We start from the raw sequence: 17,170 nt of genomic DNA on the forward strand, positions 1-17,170 counted from the left end.
AGCGCCGGCCCAGCGCCGCACGCTAATTAATGAAACAATGAGCCGTTTGGCACACAAAAACAATCCGGGAGGGTCTGGAACACACACCCCACCCCCACCCCCACCACCCGAAAGCTCAAGTTCAGCACGTCCCGGAGGAGGGAAAGGCCAGAGGTCTGTCAGGGTCAGAGAGACGGAGTCAGGGGTCAGATTACAGCGCCGGGGTGGGCCGTCATACAAACTACCGTGTGGTTCTGCTCCGCTGCAGTGAACAGAACGGCAGGGCCACGAGAAAGACGGACACACACACACACACACACACACACACACACACACTCACACACACTTATATGGACCGGTCGACCAAATTAGTTCAAACATGCAATAAAAAAATAAAACATTTTAAAAATGAAACATTCTGACAGATTCCGCTCTGATCTGCCCAAACCCAGGGCGCTAATAATGGAGACAGGCATAATCATCGTTTGTAGGGCTCTTTCTGTTGGAGGAGTCCGACCCAAACGGATTTATAGTCGAAAGAGTTCGAGTTCAGTTATTTAAATAAGAAACCTTCTAAAAGGCTCGTCACTGCCGAAACACAGATTTTTAGTCTGGAGGCGGAGCCTTGTTTTAGCCCCGCCCCTGCATTTCAGGGCAGGGATTGAGGCTGCATCCCTGTCCCTCATGGCCACATGGTGAGCAGTTAGATCCACTGTTTTGAAGTAAATGTGTCCCAAAGTCTGAAGGTCAGTGAGGAACATTAAGAATCTCCATATTTTCTGCAGTTCAGCACTTTTTAGTGTTTTAATGTGAAATCTGGTGATTTTCTGTGTGAACAGCTGGTCAAAGCTGAGTTTGCTGAATTTTTGAGTTAAAACTGTCACTGAAACAGTCACGACTGACACACGTGGCACAGTTTGGTGGAGTTCTGACTGTTTTGGTGGAGACAGAATTAAAACATTCAATCATTTATTTCAATAAAATAAAGATAATTAAGGTTTAGAGTCGCTCGGAGTGGAAAGGATTTTTTTCCACGCGGTGAAAACAAACTTGGGAGTGTCGGCAAACGCGGATTAGTCAGCTAGTAAAAATGAATAGTGGCGTGACCCCTAGTAATAACAACCACCTGGAAAATCACCTGGAGTTTTTGCTGTATTTTGATCATATTTCAGTCCATGTTGATTTACTTACTTACTTACTTACTTACTTACTTACTTACTTACTTATTTAACTTTTGTCAAAAAAAAAAACTGGAATTTCCAAACTGATTACTTTTGGTCCTTTGATTGTGACATTTACACACAATGTGAAGGGGTGTGTGTGTGTGTGTGTGTGTGTGTGTATGGAGCAGTGAGTCGTTTGAGATTCAGCCTTTTCTCTGGATTCTCCGAGCTCTGATCTTATAGATTCTTAATATCGACATTTTAAGGGCTGTTTGTGTTCAGTTTTCAGATCTTTACCTGCTTGTTTTATGTTAAAGAAGTTAAATATTAACCCAAAAAGAAACTAGTATCCGTTATTAGATTAGATTAGATTAGATTAGATTCAGCTTTATTGTCATTGTTGCATCCAACCAGAAGTGCAAGGTGCACTATTATTTACATATGAAGTGCAGAAGGACAGTAGAGTGGTAAAAATATAGATATGTATAAATATAATATACATTTCGCTGCTGACTGAAGAAAACCTCGTATCTCCGTTTTGACATAATCTGAAAATGCCTGTTGTTCTTTACATTGTGTGTAAATTTCATGATGAATGGACCAAAAGAAACGGCCCAAAACGACTTGGAGAGACGTCCGGTTCCATTGACTTCCATTGAAAGTAGAGTAGGTTTTTTCCTTCTCCTGTAAAGTTCCCATTCTGGAGATCTGAGGTTTTCTTCCGAACAGGGTGAGTGGAGAGCGTACAGGTGTAGGTAGTGAGTCCTGTGAGAGCAGCATATGTAAATAAGTATGCAGATTAAGCGTGTACAGTAACTGACTGTGCAGATATGAGTAGTGCAAGTCACAGCCTCAGGGAAGAAGCTCTTCCTGAGCTCAAATGGCTTTAACTCTGAAATATGAAATGACCACTGGAGTTTTCTGCTGTAGCTAAAATAACTCAGTTAAATAAAATGAAAAACACAATTTTTAACCTAACAGAATTTTCTTGAGTTATTTGCACTTACGCAAAACAACCCAACTGCAGATTGGCTGATATTTACCTGACAGAAAATAATAAAAAAATCAATGAGTAAATAAATAAATATATATATTTAAATCTAATAAATCTAAATAAAGATGTTTTTTTAGCAAATGAGCTCTTCATAGATGTGCATATAGTGACCTGCTTCACGCATGCGTCCCATCCTTGGTCCCCCGTGAAGAATAACCAAGCCCGGATTGACCGTACAGGTGGAGCGACGGGTGATGCTGATGCGGTTCCCATGGCGATAGAGACGGGGAGCTCAGCAGGATGCTGAAGAGATGAACACCTCTGTTTATTTATTTTGTTTTTCTCCGATTGTGTTTTGGTTTCTTTGTGTGGGAGCGTCAGCAGGGGTTACGCGGGGAGGAGAAATCCTCCACGTTTAGCGTTTTGCCTTGGAAATGAGCTGCGAGCGCCGAGCTCCTCTCCTTTCGCCGCGGTAGGCAGCTGCGTCTGAGCAGCAGTAGCCCCCGGTCATTCCAGAGAATTTGCATCCCCTGCTGCCTCTGAAGACCTCATTTGCATGCGCGCTGTTTTTATTTTGGTTTTTATGTCGCGAGCGCTGCGGATCGCTACAGTAACACGTTCATTTTCATCCTCATTTGCATGAGCAACTGGAGGCAGTTTAAAACGTTGGGGCAAGAAACGAGAGGGCAAAGCCTGGCGCTCCTCCAGCGTGTTCAGACACCGGCTTTTCAGCTGCTGCGCACGATAGTAAAGAGACAGTTTGGCCAAAAATCAAATTACAGAGCTGCAGAAATTTGTCTGTTCTTTTGTTAAAAGAGAGAGAGAGAGAGAGAGAGAGAGAGAGAGAGAGACTACCCTTTAGAGAGGGAGAGAGAAATAAAATAAATATAGAGAGATAAATACAGAGGAAGAGGGGAGTGAAGGAGAGAAAGAGAGAGAAGATGGGGAGAAAACGAAAAAAAGAAAAAGCAGGATGAGAGATATGGAGAAGGAGAAAGAGAAACAAAAGAACAGTGAAAGTGGAGAAAGGGAAAAAGAGAAATTGAAAAAAGGAGAGAGAGGAAAAAGACAGGAGAGATGAGAAAGAAAGAGATACTGAGAGAGAAGCTGAGAGCAAAATGCTAAGAGAGACACAGAGAGAGAGAGAGACAGAGAGAGAGAGAGACAGAGAGAGAGACACAGAGAGACAGAGACAGAGAGACAGAGAGAGAGAGACAGACACAGAGAGAGAGAGAGAGACAGACACAGAGAGAGAGAGAGAGACAGACAGAGAGAGAGACAGAGAGAGAGACACAGAGAGACAGACACAGAGAGAGAGAGACAGAGAGAGAGAGACAGACACAGAGAGAGAGAGAGACAGACACAGAGAGAGAGAGAGACAGAGACGCAGAGAGAGAGAGAGACAGAGAGAGAGAGAGCGAGAGAGAGAGAGAGAGGCAGAGAGAGAGACAGAGAGAGAGAGACAGAGAGAGAGAGAGACACAGCGAGAGACAGAGAGAGAGCGAGAGAGAGAGAGAGAGGCAGAGAGAGAGACAGAGAGAGAGATACACAGAGAGAGCGAGACAGAGAGAGAGATACACAGAGAGAGATACACAGAGAGAGCGAGACAGAGAGAGCGAGAGCTTCAGTGACTGTTGCCATCTGTCTGAGCTTTTCATCATAGAACTTGTGAGCGTGTGGCAGGAACAGCAGGGCAGCCATCCAGATGTTCCAGGCAGGCGTCTGGGCCTGGGCTGAGGTCAAAGGTCAAGGATATCTTGGCGTGACAGCTGCGGGGCAACACTGCGGGTCAGCCCGCTCCTTCTGGAACCATCCGTCATTAGACCGTCCCCAGAGGCGCTGGGTTTGGTCCGGCTACAGCGGCACGTGCAGAGGAACTGAGGCCCATACGGATCTCTGAGGACGTCCATCATTAGTCCTCAGCATCTGGACATCAGCTCCGGGTCTGAGAGGCTCCTCAGAAGATCCTGCTCACAACTTCGGGGGTCATAAATACGACCGGGTTCCTGTCGAGCGGTTTCGCTCGTAAAGACACGCGGCTGGAAATGCTTATTTGTTTTCGTTTGTCTTTCTTTCATTAAAGAGAGTCTCTTTATTCTCCACTGCAGCAGAGCAGAGGACGCCTCGACGGTCGGAAGCACGAGCTCACGTTCTGCTGAGTAACGGGAAAAACGCCCAGTCCGGGATGATTTTGTTCTAACGTTTAACTAACCTACGTAACGAGGAAGGAAGTCCTTATCGGCCACTGTAGTCGTGCGTCATTCCGTAGTCCTCGTTATGCCCATATTAGGAGCTCCGGGTCTAAGCCCCATTTCTCTATGGCCGCAATATGAATAGGGTTTTTCGAAAAAAAACACCTCTAGCGCCCCCTTGTGTTAAATACAAATGTTCAGAACCCGATCCGTTCTGTCCTGTGAACATTCTTCTCTCGAACCCCTCTGGATCCTCTGGATTACGAGGTCGTTAAAGAGCTGTAATACTAATACTGGTACCTACTGAAAGCTCTGGGTGGGAGATTCTCATAGACTTAACATCCTTATACTACCAGCATTAAACCTACGAGGCTGAACGCAGCCCTTTTTTTCGCAGCTTCTTGTTTGAATGTTCCCGTTCCACCTTAAACGGGGCAGCAGCTGTGAGTAGCTGTCACAAACATTAGCCAACGAGACAAAGTTACCGACCTGTTAGTTCGATAAAACAGCAAAAATGAGAGACGTTACACACCTGTTAAGCAGAAACAGAGCAGCCTGCTCATATCAACCCTACATGAAGCTGAAGGCTTCTTTTTCTCTGGCTGCTTGTTCGAATTTCCCCGTTCCACCTTAAGTGGCGCGGCAGTTCCGAACATGGCTGCTGCAACATTTAGGGTGGAACGGGAAAAGTCGAACAACTTACCAGCTTTAAAATCATAACGGGGCTGTCCTGAGAGCTGAGATCAGCTCATCAGGGAGTCAGCTGTGGTATTGATCCGAGTCTGTACTGGATCAGCCTGAGCGCAGACCTTTTCACATCAAGCCAAAAGGACCTGTGGTGTTCCAGTGAGCATCAGATGAGGAACAAAGAACTGCAGGGGAACCTGCTGATGTAGTTCTGACTGCTTGACCCTCAACCTGAACGTGGAAATGTTTACTGCCAAAACCTTCTGAGGCTTCAGGAGGCCGCCAGTCTAATGACGTGAACGTGTAGCAAATATTCATATTTCAGCTCTTTAACGACCTCGTTATTCAGAGAATCCAGTGGTGTTTGAGAGGAGGAGGGTCACAGGACAGAACGTATCAGGTTCTGAACATTTGTATTTAACACAGGGGGCGCTAGAGGCCGTTTGTCAAACTCGATTCATTCTGGCCCACAGAGAAACGGAGCTTAGACCCGGCGCTCCTAATATGGGCATGAGAACATGGCGTCTATTGCTATGACTTTATTGCAGGTGGGCGATACAGAAAAATATATCACAGTACTTCAAGGCATTTTTACGACACGATACGCATCACGATATTTCGTTTTTCTGAGATTTTAATGTTACATTAATGAACAGACACAGTAGAATAGAGTAGTCAGCCTCCCTACGACTAATACAGAGACCAAGACAGAGAGATTTCATTTTGCTGACTCCAGTTTTTGACATCATTTGAAAAGCCTGTTGGCCTTTACACTGAGTTTAAGCTTCATGCTGAATGAGCCAGAAGAAACTAAATGACTTGGAGAGACGTCCGGTTCCATTGACTTACATTAGAAGTAAAGTTGGTTTCTTCCCTGTCCTGTAAAGTTAACCTCGTATCTCCGAAATGGATCGATCGTTCATCTTTAGGTGTTTAGCCTTATTTATCTTTTTATCAACTTGCATGTAGGACACACCGTATCAGCTTTAGTACATTTTTGTTCAGCCCTGGGTGCAATTACTTTTCCCCCGCAGTGAGACCCGCTCCCTCCCTCCCTCGCCTCGCCTCGCCTCGTTTACACGCTCGCGGTGAATACCAGCGTGACGGCAGGTCCCCGGAGGTCCGCCCGGGGTTTCGGTTCCTCTGTAGGACCGCCGCCTCTGGGGACGCGCTAATGACGGACGGTTCCCAAAGGAGTGTAGATCAATAGTCTGCTGGAGAGTCATCTGGTGACCGGAGAAGCCAACATGACCCAGGAGACCGTCGCGGTCTCTCCTCAGAGTGACCTTTGGCCTCTGCAGAGGTTTTTTGTTGTTCGGCGTGTTTCGAGTCACGTTTTCAACCCTTTGGAGTCGTCGCTGTCGTTTTGCTCTGCTGTTGAAAAATAATTAGTCAATGAGCCACATTTGCCTTTACAAACCAAGAAAGAGGGAGAAAAACGGACGAATAGGAAAAATTAAGGAGGAAAAGAAAGAATGAATGAGACAATATGAAGAAATTAACGGAAAAGAAAGGAAGGGATTAGTGAAGAAAAAGAGGGAAAATAAAGACCGAATGAGAGCGGGAGCAGAAATGGGAAATGAATGAAGGAGTGATGAAAAGGAAAGGAAGTTGTGTGGGAAGAACGGGCGATTCGGTCTACAGCACAAACTAAAGATTTCATTTTTATTAAATATCAAAAATATTGGAATTTAATGCAAAGACGAAAAAATGAACGACGAACAAATAAATATTATAAATATATAATAAAAGTCTCCAGGGGTCGTGTCACTGGTGTTACTGCGTCTCTTATTTTGAAATAAAAGTCACGCCGATGACGTCACTCGACCTCCTTTGACCTGTTGTCTGAGGATCTATGGAGAAAAGCTCATGGTGAGTCCACTGTGTCTCTCAGTTCTCAGAGATCTTCTCATTCAGCTCATGATCTCATATGAAGCTTCTAGCTGACGTCACTGGTGTGACCGACTTTATTCTGAGGTCATTGTGAAAAAATAGAAACACAAATGGGTTAAATTCCATATTTTAGTGGACGTTCCCGGATGGACAGCGTGTGGTTTGATGTTCTGTAAAATGCACTGATCATTAAAAACGTCTCTGGTGTTTCCTTTATTATGAGGAACACCGATGAGGATCAGTAACACCAGTGACTCCTATGGAGGACAGAACAGTGGACGTTTCTGTAGAATCACCCATCTGCTGGTTCTGCTGGTTTTCCAGCAGGGATGTAACCATCATTTTCGCTTGTAGTCCTACATTGCTGTTCGCCGAACGTTGATGTCCGTAACCAGGATGAAATTTTGATTGCCCTCAGAATCCGAGGATAAAGTAGAAGGTCAGTAATGGGACATTTTTACAGGCCGCCTCTGCGTTTTTTTCCCTTTTCTTCCGCAGATTAATGGACAGGGTGAAGTTTAGATCTTGTTTTTCGCAGGCGGGCCTGTCCGTGACACATTTTTCCGTGGAGTGACAGCGTGCGGCATCGTGGGCCGTTCGTTATGGGCGGCAGTTGTCTGGACGCTTCGGTCTGCCTCGTTTTTAATGAGCATGAAGCCGAGCAGAAAGCGTGCCGCTGTCTTCTGGCTGCCATTATGCTCCATTAGAATCATCATTAAGATGAGCCCAGCGCCCGCCGCGCCCAGAGTCGCTCAGTCTCCGACCGCGGCCCGGCCGCGCAGCACGCCGGCCGCTGGGAGACGGTTTCCACGGCAACGGCGGCACCGGGCGACATTTAGAAACGAGGGATATTTCTTCCTTCCTTCTTTGCCTTTGAATGGGCGGCGGGCAGGGTTATCCAGCCGAGCATCTGGCCAGACGTTTCTGAAAGAACGCAGCTCTTTTTGTCAGAGCGATCCGGGCTTAGCTACCTGCTAACACTTATCAACACCGTTGGGATGGAAATGGCAGAGCTAATGTCAGATTAGTGACAAAGGACGACGTCTGGGCCGGTCTGGACCTCAGTGGGCCGTCGCTGGGCGGCCGCTGTCCGTTACAGTGGTGGTTGAATGAATGTACTGGCTGTCTTTTTAAATTCCTAAATTTTTATTTATTTATTTATTTTTGTAAAGAATAAATTTGGGTAAACAAGATTGTGAAAGAAAGTAAGCGTTACTTTACCAAGCCACTGGAACAGCAGCAGCGAAACGCGCTGCCTTTTAAAAAGCTTTTCTCAGTCTGTTCAGTGGAATCAAGATCATAAAATAATGCAGTTAATCCCAGTGAACTACTTTATAAACTATATATAAACAGTGGCGAAAAGTACGATTAACTTTAAAAACGCAATTTGAGTTTTTATACATGCATTTTTGCCTATTCGGCTGTGCTGGGCAGCAGCTGCGCCTGTGAGCGAGTTCACTTTAGTGGATTTAATAACAGCAGACTTCCGTTTGAAGCAGCTGGGAATTCATGGCTAGCTAAATTGTAAGTTAGGCAAAACGCTGCGGGATGCAGCCCAAACGAATGTTTCAGGACAATAGTCGCCTGATTCCACGCGCTTCAAACGAGTTTGATGTTTTGATCTTTCAGTTTATTCCTTGGAAACGCAGTTTGAGCTCCGGCCTGTAGAGGGAGCTGTTCTGCGTGGTGGCGTATGTGCAGGATGCACCACTGGTAGACCGTTTTTCCGCAGTGCTGTGTTTGTGTGACGACGGCGACGCTGGACTGAAATGTCACGTTTCCAATTCCGTTGCGAAGGTTTCGGCTGGACTCTTCCCGGCCGTGTTGTGGGCGCCGGAGTGGACGATTAAAGGGGTTTAATGTCCATTAGCCTGTGGGCTGTGTTAGTGTAGCGAGCGCAGAGCGGCTGATGTGGTTCTAATTGAGGCCGTAGTACGAAGCTGTCTGGACCTCCGCCTGCATGAAGTGCGCTAATTAGAGGCTTGAGCCGTAGAATTTCTCTCTTTCACACTCGTTCATTCTCTCTCTCTCTCTCTCTCTCTCTCTCTCTCTCTCTCTCTCTCTCTCTCTCTCTCTCTCTCTCTCTCTGTCTCTCTCTCTCTCTCTCTCTCTCTCTCTCTGTCTCTCTCTCTCTCTCTCTCTCTCTCTCTCTGTCTCTCTCTCTCTCTGTCTCTGTCTCTCTCTCTCTCTCTCTCTCTCTCTCTCTCTCTCTCTCTCTGTCTCTGTCTCTCTCTCTCTCTCTCTCTCTCTCTCTCTCTCTCTGTCTCTCTCTCTCTCTCTCTCTCTCTCTCTGTCTCTCTCTCTCTCTCTCTCTCTCTCCTTTCTCTTTCTTTATGTCGTGTTTTGATTGCATCATGTTCCACATTTCAAGTTCTGACCAATGCAGTAAACTTCATGCTGTTCTGTGTGTTGATCTGCATCACTGCCGTCACGCTGTCATATCAGAACCTTGGTTTTTGTCGTTTAGTGTGTGTGTGTGTGTGTGTGTGTGTGTGTGTGTGTGTGTGTGTGTTTCATTCTGTTACCATTATAAATAATTATGGGGATTTGTTACAGTAATAATAATATTTTGAGGGTTTGTTTATAGTAAATCGGAAAAGAAATGAAAACTGAGATATTAAGGTTTCGTTATGGTAATGACGTAATTAGTGAGGAAATTTAGAATTTTTTATTACATTATAATAAAATGAAGCAGTAAGGTTTTGCAGTTTTGTTATGGTAACGAGAAATTAAAGTAATGAGGTTTAAGTTTGTTTACAGTAATAAAATTAGAAGGGGTGGAATTTGGTTTTGAGTCTTGTTACTTTAGTGATGAAGTGATTTAATACGGTTTTGAGGTTTTATTAATAATGACAAAACGAGATGTTTTGATTTTTTGTTACAGTAATGACATGAATTAAGATTTTGAAGTTTTCTTATGGTACTGATAAAATGCGATACTGAGCTTTTGTTACAGTAACGAGGTTTAGAGGTTTTGTTACAGTAACGAGGTTTAGAGGTTTTGTTACAGTAATGAGGTTTAGAGGTTTTGTTACAGTAACGAGGTTTAGAGGTTTTGTTACAGTAACGAGGTTTAGAGGTTTTGTTACAGTAACGAGGTTTAGAGGTTTTGTTACAGTAACGAGGTTTAGAGGTTTTGTTACAGTAATGAGGTTTAGAGGTTTTGTCACAGTAACGAGGTGTAGAGGTTTTGTTACAGTAACGAGGTGTAGAGGTTTTGTCACAGTAACGAGGTGTAGAGGTTTTGTCACAGTAACGAGGTTTAGAGGTTTTGTTACAGTAACGAGGTGTAGAGGTTTTGTTACAGTAACGAGGTGTAGAGGTTTTGTCACAGTAACGAGGTGTAGAGGTTTTGTCACAGTAACGAGGTGTAGAGGTTTTGTCACAGTAACGAGGTGTAGAGGTTTTGTCACAGTAACGAGGTTTAGAGGTTTTGTCACAGTAACGAGGTGTAGAGGTTTTGTCACAGTAACGAGGTGTAGAGGTTTTGTCACAGTAACGAGGTGTAGAGGTTTTGTTACAGTAACGAGGTTTAGAGGTTTTGTCACAGTAACGAGGTTTAGAGGTTTTGTCACAGTAACGAGGTGTAGAGGTTTTGTCACAGTAACGAGGTTTAGAGGTTTTGTCACAGTAACGAGGTTTAGAGGTTTTGTTACAGTAACGAGGTGTAGAGGTTTTGTCACAGTAACGAGGTTTAGAGGTTTTGTCACAGTAACGAGGTTTAGAGGTTTTGTCACAGTAACGAGGTGTAGAGGTTTTGTTACAGTAACGAGGTGTAGAGGTTTTGTTACAGTAACGAGGTGTAGAGGTTTTGTCACAGTAACGAGGTTTAGAGGTTTTGTTACAGTAACGAGGTTTAGAGGTTTTGTCACAGTAATGAGGTTTAGAGGTTTTGTTACAGTAACGAGGTTTAGAGGTTTTGTTACAGTAACGAGGTGTAGAGGTTTTGTTACAGTAACGAGGTGTAGAGGTTTTGTTACAGTAACGAGGTGTAGAGGTTTTGTCACAGTAACGAGGTTTAGAGGTTTTGTTCCAGTAACGAGGTTTAGAGGTTTTGTTCCAGTAACGAGGTTTAGAGGTTTTGTTACAGTAACGAGGTGTAGAGGTTTTGTTACAGTAACGAGGTTTAGAGGTTTTGTTACGGTAATGAGGTTTAGAGGTTTTGTTACGGTAATGAGGTTTACAGGTTTTGTCACGGTAATGAGGTTTAGAGGTTTTGTTACAGTAAGGAGGTTTAGAGCTTTTGTTACGGTAATGAGGTTTAGAGCTTTTGTCACAGTAATGAGGTTTAGAGGTTTTGTTACGGTAATGAGGTTTAGAGGTTTTGTTACGGTAATGAGGTTTAGAGCTTTTGTTACGGTAATGAGGTTTAGAGGTTTTGTTACGGTAATGAGGTTTAGAGGTTTTGTCACAGTAATGAGGTTTAGAGGTTTTGTTACGGTAACGAGGTTTAGAGCTTTTATTACAGTAACGAGGTTTAGAGCTTTTATTACAGTAACGAGGTTTAGAGCTTTTGTTACAGTAACGAGGTTTAGAGGTTTTGTTACAGTAATGAGGTTTAGAGCTTTTGTCACAGTAATGAGGTTTAGAGGTTTTGTTACGGTAATGAGGTTTAGAGCTTTTGTCACAGTAATGAGGTGTAGAGGTTTTGTCACAGTAACGAGGTTTAGAGGTTTTGTTACAGTAACGAGGTGTAGAGGTTTTGTCACAGTAACGAGGTGTAGAGGTTTTGTCACAGTAACGAGGTGTAGAGGTTTTGTCACAGTAACGAGGTTTAGAGGTTTTGTCACAGTAACGAGGTTTAGAGGTTTTGTTACAGTAACGAGGTGTAGAGGTTTTGTCACAGTAACGAGGTGTAGAGGTTTTGTCACAGTAACGAGGTGTAGAGGTTTTGTTACAGTAACGAGGTTTAGAGGTTTTGTCACAGTAACGAGGTGTAGAGGTTTTGTTACAGTAACGAGGTGTAGAGGTTTTGTTACAGTAACGAGGTGTAGAGGTTTTGTTACAGTAACGAGGTGTAGAGGTTTTGTTACAGTAACGAGGTGTAGAGGTTTTGTTACAGTAACGAGGTGTAGAGGTTTTGTTACAGTAACGAGGTGTAGAGGTTTTGTCACAGTAACGAGGTGTAGAGGTTTTGTCACAGTAACGAGGTTTAGAGGTTTTGTTACAGTAACGAGGTGTAGAGGTTTTGTTACAGTAACGAGGTGTAGAGGTTTTGTCACAGTAACGAGGTGTAGAGGTTTTGTCACAGTAACGAGGTGTAGAGGTTTTGTCACAGTAACGAGGTTTAGAGGTTTTGTTACAGTAACGAGGTGTAGAGGTTTTGTCACAGTAACGAGGTGTAGAGGTTTTGTCACAGTAACGAGGTGTAGAGGTTTTGTCACAGTAACGAGGTTTAGAGGTTTTGTCACAGTAACGAGGTGTAGAGGTTTTGTTACAGTAACGAGGTGTAGAGGTTTTGTTACAGTAACGAGGTGTAGAGGTTTTGTCACAGTAACGAGGTTTAGAGGTTTTGTTACAGTAACGAGGTTTAGAGGTTTTGTCACAGTAATGAGGTTTAGAGGTTTTGTTACAGTAACGAGGTTTAGAGGTTTTGTTACAGTAACGAGGTGTAGAGGTTTTGTTACAGTAACGAGGTGTAGAGGTTTTGTTACAGTAACGAGGTGTAGAGGTTTTGTCACAGTAACGAGGTTTAGAGGTTTTGTTCCAGTAACGAGGTTTAGAGGTTTTGTTACAGTAACGAGGTGTAGAGGTTTTGTTACAGTAACGAGGTTTAGAGGTTTTGTTACAGTAACGAGGTTTAGAGGTTTTGTTACAGTAACGAGGTGTAGAGGTTTTGTTACAGTAACGAGGTGTAGAGGTTTTGTCACAGTAACGAGGTGTAGAGGTTTTGTCACAGTAACGAGGTGTAGAGGTTTTGTCACAGTAACGAGGTGTAGAGGTTTTGTCACAGTAACGAGGTGTAGAGGTTTTGTCACAGTAACGAGGTGTAGAGGTTTTGTCACAGTAACGAGGTGTAGAGGTTTTGTCACAGTAACGAGGTGTAGAGGTTTTGTTACAGTAACGAGGTGTAGAGGTTTTGTTACAGTAACGAGGTGTAGAGGTTTTGTTACAGTAACGAGGTTTAGAGGTTTTGTTACAGTAATGATGAAATGTTTGTTTCTAGTTGAGTTTGGTGGTCTTTGGATTCCTGGATTGTAATATTCATGCGTCTCTGCTTTAGCAGGGTTTTTTTTCCACGTTGCTCCCTGTCCGATTTTTTCAGCGCTGACAGAGCCCTCTCCGTAATCACAGACACTTTCATCCACTTATTGCTGTCTCTATCCTCTTAGCGCCGCGGCCTCTCCGCCTCATCTAGATTGCATGTTTCTAAAGGCTAAATTACCCCACTCAGTTTGACACGGCTGCTAAAAGCTACTTGTGCTTCGCAGAGCCGGCAGAATTCAGCAAGAGCGGAAAGAGACGGTGTTTTAAAAAAAAAGGCTGCAGAAATGACTGGAATGATCTGGAAGGCAGGCAGAGAGACGGAGAGAGGAAAAGAGAGCGAGAGAGGAGGATAGGTAAAAGTGGGCGAGGGGGGTGGAGAGGGGGAGCTGAAAGGGCAGAATAAAGGCTGCGCGATCCTTTTTCACAGGACAATTGAAACATAATTATTTCATGGCAGCTTGTGTGCTCAGTAAATCTGCGAGTAGGAGCGGCATTTAACTTTAATTAGCTCTGATTTATTCATTCTGACTGGATCGCTCGCAGAAATTGGATCATCTGATTATAGTCGAGCATGACAATGACCTGATTAAACACTTCATAAAACCCACAGAGAGAGAGAGAGAGAGAGAGAGAGAGAGAGAGAGAGAGAGAGAGAGGAGAAGCAGAGAGTAATAAAAGAGAGCAAAAAAGAGGGAAAGAGAGAGGGGTGAGAGGAACATGGAGAGAGAGAGACAGACAGGCAGAGTAATAAGAGAAAAAGAGAGAGAGACAGGATGGAGAGGAAAGAGAGACATGGAGAGAGTAACGAGAGAGTAAGGAGAGAAGAGGGGATTAGAGAGTAATAAGGGAGAGAGAGAAAATACTGAAGGAGAGTGAAAGAGAAAGAGAGGGAGTGAGAGGAACAGACAGAAAGAGTGAGACAGGATGGAGAGAAAGAGAGACAGAAAGTGCAAAGAGAGGGGTAGAGAAAAGAGACAGAGGAAGCAGAGAGTAATGAGAGGGGTGAGAGGGATAGAGAAACAGAGCGAGACAGAGAGGTGGGAGAAAAGGGAGAGAGAGAATAAGAAGAGAGAGAAAGAGAGAGGGGTGAGAGGAACACAGAGAGAGAGAGAGAGAGAGCAAGACAGACAGAATGGAGAGAAAAAGAGACAGAGAGAGCGCAATGAGAGAGAGAGAGGTGGAAGAAAGGAGAGGGAGAGAGAGAGAGAAAAGAGGGAGAGAGAGATACGCAGTGAATAGTGAAGGAAAGTGATAGTTTGGTCAAAAATTCCAGTTCTCCCAGTTTTCCTCTTTCCTTCCCACAGTAGGGAATCAGCCCATCGTGTGGTGTTCAGTGCTTAACAGACTTGACTCTGTTGTTTCTGTGGTTTCTGACTCTGACTCTGTGTGACTCACTGTTACCTGTGAACATGGACTGAAGGACATTAGCACAGCAGCTAAACCTGCAGCCTCATCTTGGAGCCTGAATTTTGCTGTTTTTCTCTGCAGGTGTGACGTCGAATGAGAGTTCGGAGTCTAAAACCTGCAGCTCTGCTAAAGTCTCGGGCCTCCAGCGCAGTCAGGAACAGAGCAGTAACGTTTCCTTTATTCCGGCCGTGCCCAGCCCCACCCCAGGCTCCGCCCCCACGGGGTCCCCCGCCCCTGCGGCCCCCGCAGCCCCCCCGCCCACAACACGGCACACCTCCACACCTGCACTCAGCATCAAGAAAGAGTTGGCACCCACTAACCCCACCCCTCCGCTCCTGAGGAACCTATCACATCCACCGGAGCACAGAGTCCCGCCCCCAAGCCACCACAGCCGACCAATCATCAGCCACCACCATCCACTGCCCTACAGCCTTCACGACATCAGGTAAACAAACACTGCAGATTCAGTGGGGAAGGTGATGCCTGTCAAATTTATCTCCAAAATATTTCTCGATGTCTTAATTTAGTGATACGGTATTTATGAATTTGCTCAAAACTTAATTGCTGTTATTAGTCAAATATAGACGATGCAGCCCATAATTACCTGTCTCTCGCTCTCCGTGCAGGACAGCAGGGTCTGAGTCGCCGCTTAACTCGCTCAGCATCTTTTGCAGTAAACTTTCTGAAGTTTTGAAAGTCATAAATGTGTGTGTTGGTGAGATCCTTCTGGTTTGGGTTCACAACTGTTCCTTCTCTGAATGGCAAGCACTAAAGCTAATAGCGCCCCCGCTGGAGAAACTTCACACTCCTAGGTGGGAGTTCTAAAGCCATCCCCACGATATATTACACCACCCCCCCCCCCAAATATCTTTTTGTTAATTAAATTTAATTTAATTATTAATTAAATTAATTTAATCCGAGTTTAATTGACATTCTGTAAAACTCAGGTTACCACTATGAGGAGTCAAACTGCAGAACTGCACCATCTGCTGGTTGGGTTCAAAGCATCACTCATGTCACTGTAGGGAATTTGATTATGAATCACTTGACGCTGGAACTTTTGTGTTAGTCAATTTACAGAAACAACATACTGTAAAGATTAAAATACAGTTGTCTTGGTGACGTCATAGGATGTGTAAATGCAATGTAAAACCTGTTTTATTGAAAAATATTTCTGTTTTTCTGCCAGTTAATTGTGGCATTTGTTGCCACAGTATTGAATATAACTGAATTTAGCGGCCACACGGCACATCGTGTTGTCCACTGTGTAACCCGTAGCACCCCGAAATTTATCATAACCTAAATTTTGAGCACAAACTGTAGGGGGAGCTCTGACCACTCTCTGTCAATCCTCCAACATATTCTGTATTGCTAACTGAACTGTAACTAGATCAGATCAGATTTCATTCCTTTAACCGATGGAGTCCCCCAGGGCTCAGTCCTGGGTCCAGTTTTATTTAATACATATCAGTGATCTTGCTGACTGCAAACGCAAGTTTATCTAAATAGCACCTTTACGAATGAAAAAATACAGATAAAAGAAATTTATCATCCAGGCGGCAACATGAAGTAAAGGAGAACTGAAATTAAAACATGATTAAAACAAGATTGAAAAACGGATTTTATAAGAGAAGAAATTGAATTAAAAATTAAATTAGGATAATAAAAGTGCTGTTACAGAAAAAAGAAAAACTACAGTGAGAACATAGAAAATATAGAATATAGGAAAACTCCAGGGCCCGTTTTTCACCTTACAGGCTGTTCTCAACAATCAGGAACTAGTTTTAAATGCAGGGAAAGCTAACTAACCTTGTTGGATCCAGACCGTCAAGACTTGTCCTTCCGGTCCGAACCAAAATAGTAGGTGTGAAAGGCGCCTCGGACCAGGGGACAGAAATCTGGTCTGAGTAGAAGAGGTGGTCTCGATCCGGATCAAACTGAACCACGGCTCGGTTCATCTGCGGTGCGAAAACACTTTCTTGGATGGTTCAGACTTTCGGGCCAGTTACAGGAAGATGAGGCAGAAGAAGAGCGACGGAAGGAGAAACCGAGCCGAGAGGGAAGTAACAACGAGCCGCCGTCGCTCACGGAGAGGAGACGACATTTAGTCAACTTGAAAAAACGATAAAAACGCCAAACCTGTTCTCCCTGTTAATTTGTGTGTGTAGTTCTGTTCGTTTTCATTTAAACTGGTGAAACTGTTGATTGATTGATTGATAGATAAAACTGTTCCAAAGTGGTTTAACCACCACGTTTGGCAAGGCTGGTAATTTGGTGATATCAGTTCAGTCCGCAGCCGTGTTGGCATTTCACAATATTCCTGTTCCACTGCTTTAAGGAGAACTTCACTCGTTTTTCAAAAATTCTACATAATTAAATGTAAACTGATTCGCTCAGAGCGGTTCGGTGTGAAACACCGTTCTAGATAAACGTCCCGAGTCAGACCCATTCACAGTGGCGGTGATGGGAACCAGACGTCCCCCTCTAAAAGCTCCTCACAGTGGTGGTGATGGGAACCAGACGTCCCTCTAAAAGCTCCTACAGAAAGTTCCTACATGAACTGGTTCTGAATTCACTGCCTGATGACTGAGACGCTGTTTTATGAGAGTTTAGAGAACTTCAACTCCATTCATGGTGGAGGGAGACAT

At 44.2% G+C, this 17,170-nt stretch overlaps 1 protein-coding gene across 12 annotated transcripts in view; it reads left to right on the top strand.

Moving 5' to 3' along the window:
• The window catches only part of fbrsl1 (fibrosin-like 1), a 546,240-nt gene that overhangs the window by 477,649 nt on the left and 51,421 nt on the right, over window positions 1–17,170 (top strand). For all 12 annotated transcript variants that reach the window (XM_037531602.1, XM_037531607.1, XM_037531605.1 and 9 more), the window contains one exon: window positions 14,604–14,967. In XM_037531602.1, the coding sequence (XP_037387499.1) occupies window positions 14,604–14,967 (364 nt within the window). The remainder of the gene's footprint in view (window positions 1–14,603; window positions 14,968–17,170) is intronic.

This window comes from Pygocentrus nattereri, chromosome 20 (assembly GCF_015220715.1).
Source record: "Pygocentrus nattereri isolate fPygNat1 chromosome 20, fPygNat1.pri, whole genome shotgun sequence".
NCBI lineage: Eukaryota > Metazoa > Chordata > Actinopteri > Characiformes > Serrasalmidae > Pygocentrus > Pygocentrus nattereri.